This window comes from Fulmarus glacialis, unplaced genomic scaffold (assembly GCF_000690835.1).
Source record: "Fulmarus glacialis isolate BGI_N327 unplaced genomic scaffold, ASM69083v1 scaffold887, whole genome shotgun sequence".
NCBI lineage: Eukaryota > Metazoa > Chordata > Aves > Procellariiformes > Procellariidae > Fulmarus > Fulmarus glacialis.
The window spans coordinates 790-7,574 of NW_009222348.1; the positions used below are offsets into that span (position 1 = coordinate 790).

At 40.1% G+C, this 6,785-nt stretch overlaps 1 protein-coding gene across 1 annotated transcript in view; it reads left to right on the forward strand.

Moving 5' to 3' along the window:
* The first annotated feature begins 630 nt into the window (after nucleotides 1–630).
* ENPP3 (ectonucleotide pyrophosphatase/phosphodiesterase 3) overlaps nucleotides 631–6,785 on the forward strand; it is a 25,512-nt gene continuing 19,357 nt past the window's right edge. The window contains exons 1-2 of the mRNA XM_009581404.1: nucleotides 631–747; nucleotides 4,210–4,288. Coding sequence (XP_009579699.1) covers nucleotides 631–747; nucleotides 4,210–4,288 — 196 coding nt within the window. The remainder of the gene's footprint in view (nucleotides 748–4,209; nucleotides 4,289–6,785) is intronic.

Consider the following 6,785-nt stretch of genomic DNA (forward strand, 5'->3'; position numbering starts at 1 on the left):
ATTTTTTATTGAATTTGATTTGGCTGTATACCATTTGTTTTTAATGAGTACATCTATCACTACTGAAAAACATGTAACAAGCTGAAAGAAGTATGTGACAAAGATGGATTGAAACTAAACAGGAGGAATCCTCTGGTATTAAATAAGGGAAGGAACCTGAAAGCATAGGCATGACACAGAGCAGCAGTTAAGAAACTGTTTATTTTCATATTTTATTTAATATATTTAACACTTTCTTTGAAGATAACAAAAATACTCTGGACGACAAGCTTTTAACCAAATAGTTGAGTACTTGAATTTGTGTTATTTTTGCATTTTATTGCTTAGCAATATATTACTCCTAATCTCCAGTTAAGAGTTTACCTAATGCTGTCCTTATCTTGAACTGTGACAGACAGATTCTCTGTACACAGATAATGCTTTTCAGCCTTTGACCTTTCTGAGTCGTTTTCCTGCTTACTTTGGCTTCCTGCAAACCTATCACTGATCCAAAAGCTAGGATGTCATAAAAAACCTATGAACAAAGTACGTACACACTTGAAGCAGGAATAGTGTCTTAGTTGCAGCTAACCCAGCTGGGGAGGCTGAGGAGTGCAGCATACGCGCAGCTAAGAGGCACATCTCGGCAAAATGGAGCTTCAGGATGATATCATCAAGCATCAAAGCGGACATTTGGATGAGGTGTCCTTAAAACCAACAGAGTATGTGAAGAAAAAAAACCTCCTGAAATACAAAGTCATCTGTGCTGTAAGTAGGTGCTGTTCTTCAGGGTTGCTAGTTTAACAATTCTCAAATTTGCAGAACTTCTAGAAGTTTCATTGCCTTAATATAATCATTCAGGGTAGCTTGGTAATTGGTGCTTAAAGTTTTACAGCATGAATGTACTAACTTCACTGGCAGATTTGTAAAATTCTTCTGGTACTTATGAAGCGAACTTGGTTTTTTATGCAGTTAACTGCAGTTTTTGTTTTACTACGATAACCTGACAGTTCTTTTGCACAGCAAAGACATTGCTTCAATACTTTATTTTATACGTTTGTTTAAAACAGATGTGTTTGTGGCCAAAGCAGCTGCAGTTCCTTTTTGCTTATGTTTTTATCTTTGGATTTGTCATTAACAAAACAGAACATGTAGGCAAGGTGTTGGTGAAAAATACTCAGGAAGCAAGGCGTGGGAAAAGACTAATGAACTGTTTCGTACAGTCCCTCATCGCAAATATCATGTCAACTCCTTCCCTCTTCCCCAGGGCTTTAAGAGTCACGCAGCTGTCTTGTAAATAATAATGTGTAGGGGTTTGCTATGTTTTTTAAATCTTTTGTTGCAGCCAATACACAGTTTTAAGCTTCTGTTTGTGACCTCAAAAGAAACAAGCATTAAATATATATATATGTACATGTGTATGTTTGCATAAGCTCTTGCATCTGTAAATGGGATTTGAGAGAAAATGTCAGGTACTGATTTTGGAAAGACTCAAAACTTAATTTTGAAAACAGCCCTATGAAAAAGAGAGTCAAGTTATGATACTCTTCAGCTCTGTGTCATCAGAACAATTCCACAACTTCCTATTTAATGCTGCATTGTGCAAGGATTGCATAAAATATGAGGGAAATATTGAAAATTGAGAAAAAAAAGAGAAGATAAAATGACAGACATTTTTTCCTTAAATCTTCAGTAAAAATAAATAAATCATGAGAAACAATGTGGGAAAAATGCCGAACTATGAAGGCAAGTAAATTATATTATTTCCAGAGGTACTTGGAAGAGTAAAGAGAGAAATTTAAGTATCCTAAAACATATTCATTCCTCCAAACACACTAGTTTTCAAACGCCTGCCTATATGAAAAAAAACATATAAATATTGGAGGTATAAACTGTTAATATTCCACACCATTTATCTATGTTTTTGATAAACTATATGCATGAAGTACTTCCTTGGCAACTTTTTCCTGAAAGCTTACGCAGAGAATTGTGTACTCACAAATAGTAGTCACGCTGTCTAATAAGTCCTCCAGAGAACAAAGCATATACATTAGGAACAACTTTTTTATGAATAAGTAGCCATAGCCCTGAATTTAGACATAGAAGTTAGCTGTGGAAAGTCTGAGGATTTAAATAGGTACTACCAATGTTATTTCATCTGAAGGATGAATGTCCCAAAATCAAGGGTCTTTGTGCAAATGCTATAATAAATGCAGCATCTATACCTGCTGTGAGTTTTTGGTTTTTACTTCACCTCTCTCATTGCTTGCAGCAGTGGGAATGTTTGCTGCTGTAATACCTGTACTTTCAATTTAGTACCATCTATTTATTTCAATTACAAATGTGAGTTTTAATGAAAATGGAGGGTAAAACCATAGTGAACTTTAAGGTGAAGAGTGCATGCCCTGGTGATTGGGCTGAGCTGTACTCAGGGAAGCAAGACCTCTTAGGTTACCCTGGCAGCGTTATCCTCCCTGCCCAGAAAGAGTGGCCGCTGTTCTAGCCCAAATGCACCGCCTGATTCTCAGTCCTTGCTGACTGGATGTAGGATTAAACTGCTGCCTTCACTCCTGGGGTCTCTCTTCAAGAGACTTCAGCATTCCTATCCAAACACGCTTATCCCATCTGCCTCTCCTACCCAGTTCTCTCACCAATTCCATTTCCCTTCCTACTTTTGGGGTATTTGTCCTGTACAAAAGACAGGGAGTGAGCAGCAGGAAGAAAGTAAAGGTAGGAGAGAGAAAGTGTGAGGGAAGTGATTTTGGCATTGCTGGTGTTTGGTGTTGCTTGCGAAAAAAAAATCCATGACATGAGGCTGGAGAGGGTGGGCAGCAAGGGAGAAACACGAAATTCTTGAGCATGGTCGCAGGGAGCATAGCAGCAGGAGGAGAAAGGGTGGGGTCTGGAAGGAGCCCTTCCGACTGTATCTGCCCAAAGGAAGATATATGTGCTGTGCCAAACCCACAGTTAGGTGTCCTGGTTGTCTCCCTGTTAGAGGGCTAGTTGGAGTGTGCTACGCTCCTGACTGTCTGGCTTGCGTGCCTGGATCTTCCTGGTCCATGGGAAGGAATAATGTGCGCTTAGACTGTCCTGGCATGGAGCTGCACTATGGCCAAATTGTACACCCACGCCTGGGAACTGGGCAGCCCTCCCTGCTGCCACACTTCTACCCAGCACCTGCAAGGCAGGACAGGCAGGGACAAAGAGTGTAGGGTGTTTTTGTGAGCAGGGATGGGCGAAAAGTAACAGGATGGCGTATGTGCACTTGGTTATATCCTACCTACACATACAGTTTTTCTTAGCTCCTTATAGTTGCTGTAGCCTCAGTTAAGAGGCTCCATTACAGTAATACTGAGCAGGAGAGTAAGCGTCTCTTATTTCTACTTTATTTTGAATCTTAGTATTTGCTAGTGCCTGGTGGTTCCTGGAAATGGCAGGAGTCAAAAGAAGGCTCTGAGGCAAAAATGGGAAGTAAACTGGGCTGGTTTACGGTGATTTTCTGTGATACGCATTTTCTTTCCCATCGTTGCCTTAGTGAAGAGGAAAGTGCATACACTATGAAACACTCTGAGAGGGTTGTCACTTTTCACTCTGCCTTTCAGCCAGCATACATCGCCATTCATCTTGAGTGTCTGTTAAGCTGATAGAGGCTTGCTCAGCTCTTCACCCATCTCTCAAATGTTATGCTGCTTTCTGTTACGGGGTTTCTTTGGGCTGTTCGTCTCTTTCCAAGTTTCTCTAACCTCACTCATGGGGTGAGTTATTACGAGAAACTGGCATGTGGATGAAGATTTGACACGTGGAGCCCCAATCCAGCTGAGTGTCATAAGAAATCCCTGTAAGCAATTCAGGAAAATACAGAAGCTAAATAAAAGCAATTTCCTTCTCTTTACACAGATTAAGAATTTGCAAAACAGGTAAATACACTGATTACTTCCTACTATCTTTTCCCCAGCAAAGACTTCCCTGATTACAACGTGTGACTGGCCATAGGTTAAAAGTGCGATATTAAGGCGTTGGCTTGTAAGCAGTTTGCAAGATTATCATTCTTGTGCTTCTCCTATCTTCAGGCTCAGAATGTCTCCAGTTCTCTGATGAACAAGTTCAGAGAAATGATTAGTTCATAAGAAATCATACAATCATAGAAATAATAATCACACAATTATTTCCTAATAAACGTAACAGTTTATCACAATTGTGAACTTTAGTTTTCCTGTGTCTGTGTGACAGGTTCTGCTGTGTGCTTTGGTGGTCGTATCCCTGGGACTAGGTTTAGGACTAGGACTGAACCGTGGACACCAGGAGCAAGGTATGTTTATGATACTTTCAGCATAATTACCACTGAAGCTAGATCTGGTAAAGACCTTCAGCAGAGGCTTTTTTATAGCATAATGTAAATATTGCGTGAAAACTTACCACCTTGCATTTTTCAAGTTGGATTGTATGAAAACTGTACACTACAATCTATACTTGAAAAACCTATCCTAAACCACTGAGTGGCTTGCTTCTCTTTCCAGAAGTGTTAAAACCTAGTTCACAACAGGTTTGGAAATTTTATTATAATACTACTTTTAGGAAATTTGAGATAGGAGTTATTTTATTACATAAAATACCTTGCAATTATTCAAGCAATATGTTTTGTAGCAGAGGTATCATTGGACCATCTTCGGGACTCACACTTTGGGCACATTTGGCATAGTTCAGGTGGCTAATGTTAAAACTGATTATGAATTTTCTCTGAAAACTTCAATTTTTGTAAAGTTATGCTAAAAAGGGGATAATGCTTTGATTTGGTGGAATGTTGTTTTTTAGTTAGAAAAACAAAGTAGCATTTTGATTTCAGGAGGTCAAGCCGGATGACAACAAACACACCACATAGTGAATTAAATAAAACACTTCCTTTAGAATCAAAACATCAGTAATCTTATACTGGAGGAGTTCAAGGAAGCACAGTCTCTTTCTCATTCCTAATCAACACATATTGAACTTATTTACCTACTTATTCATCAAGTCTTAGCTCCTTTTGAGATCTTTCAATACTATGGGCCTAGCAAATAGGATGAGATGGAACTGTAATTGCTTTTTGGTAACGCATATGTTGTATTACAACTTTCTGTGTAAAATATGTAGATACCCACAGCTTTAGTCTTCACTGACATTTACCTGAGGAACTTGGTCATAATGGTAGTAAGTGAAAGATGGCACCAAATCAGCATGTTAGCATTTTGGTGCCTCTGACTGCAGGTTTTACAGAGCAACCCTAAATAGGGACTGACTAACTTTATTTGCTACTTTCACAACCAGACCTACCTGGGAAAGATGAATTAGCAACACACGGTATTACACTGCGGAGAGGGAGGGGAAGCCTCAGCCCTGAGCGGCACGCACCTTTGTGCAGTTGCATTTTCTATGAGGGCAGTGGGAAAGGAGCAAGGGGAGTCGCGGTCAAGACGGGTGCTGGGGGCTTGTGGTCTCGGGAGAAGGTCTCTGGAAGGGAGTCAGGAGGACCTGTTACTCTGTATGTTTAAAAATGAGCACAGAGTTTGCATTTGGTGATAGTACAATTGATTCTGTTTATGTACTCAAGGCAAATTTCCTTGTAGCTCCTGTAATTGTAGTGACTATTCCAAATAAAAGTTAATGAAATACTAAATTCCTGACCTTGCCTAGTTATGTGAGTATTGTAAAGAAATTAGAAGCATGGGTTGCAAATTATGACGGGTATGAACAGTTCCATTACAGACAGAGGAAAAGGTTTATATTTTTTCTGACTTAGACTCACCATGCTATATTCTATATAATTTTAAATCAGGTAGACCATCTGAACAACTGAGTTCAGAAGCCAATGGATAGAGGAAAAATTTAATTAAATACTCTAAACTTCACCCAAAAAAGCACAGACAAATTGTTTGCATATGTTTATGTACATTTGTGAAAAATCATAGCTTTTTCTTGACAGAATAGACTCCAGTCATAAAACACTTAACCTTCAATTACTTCTTTCCATCTCTACTTTTGACAGTTCTGTTTATGCTCATTACATATATTGTTTGTTATTCTAATTATTTGCAAAGCTTTCTTGCATTGAACAATAGTTGTTGATGTAAGCACTTAAAGCTCAAGGTACACCATGAGAACTTTCTACCTGTGAAACAAGCTGGCTAGCTTGAAGAAAATAATTTAGCTCTACTTCTGCACAGTGGATATTAAAGCACAAATTTAATAGCATGAACCTTTTGGCATGCAGGAACCTTTTGGCAACTATAATAGAATTGCATCGGCACATCTGAGTAGTTATACCTATTCCTGTCTAATGGTGCGGGTGGACAAGAAAGCTGGAAATGTAGGTGCTCAGAGTGGTTCAAACAGTATTTCTGCAGTACAGAGAATGTGAACACAAGGCTTGTCCTGGCCAGTGTGGAGCTGCAGGTGATGTTTGGAGATTTGGGGTTGTCCTCAGGTGTCCTTGGGTGTCCTCAGGAGAGCCAGAGCTCTCCCTTCTCCCTGCATGAAGGTGTCAGAGCTGTGGTGAGGAACTGCACGTCTCTGTTTCCAACACAAGGCCCCTCATTTGGACCCTTTTCTTTCTTTTGCTCAGAACAACCAAACCTGCAGATTTTTAAGGGATGTTGTAATGATTAAGTGGGAGAGGTATAGTCAGAGTCCCGAGTGCACTAATAACCCTTATGGGCCCTGCCCAGCCCCCTGGGGCTGCCCCCACCCTGCCCGCAGCCCAGGACCCCATTTCAGCTCCTGGGGGCCATCAGCCCCTGCCCCAGCAGTGCCCCAGCAGGGCTGGGCTGCAG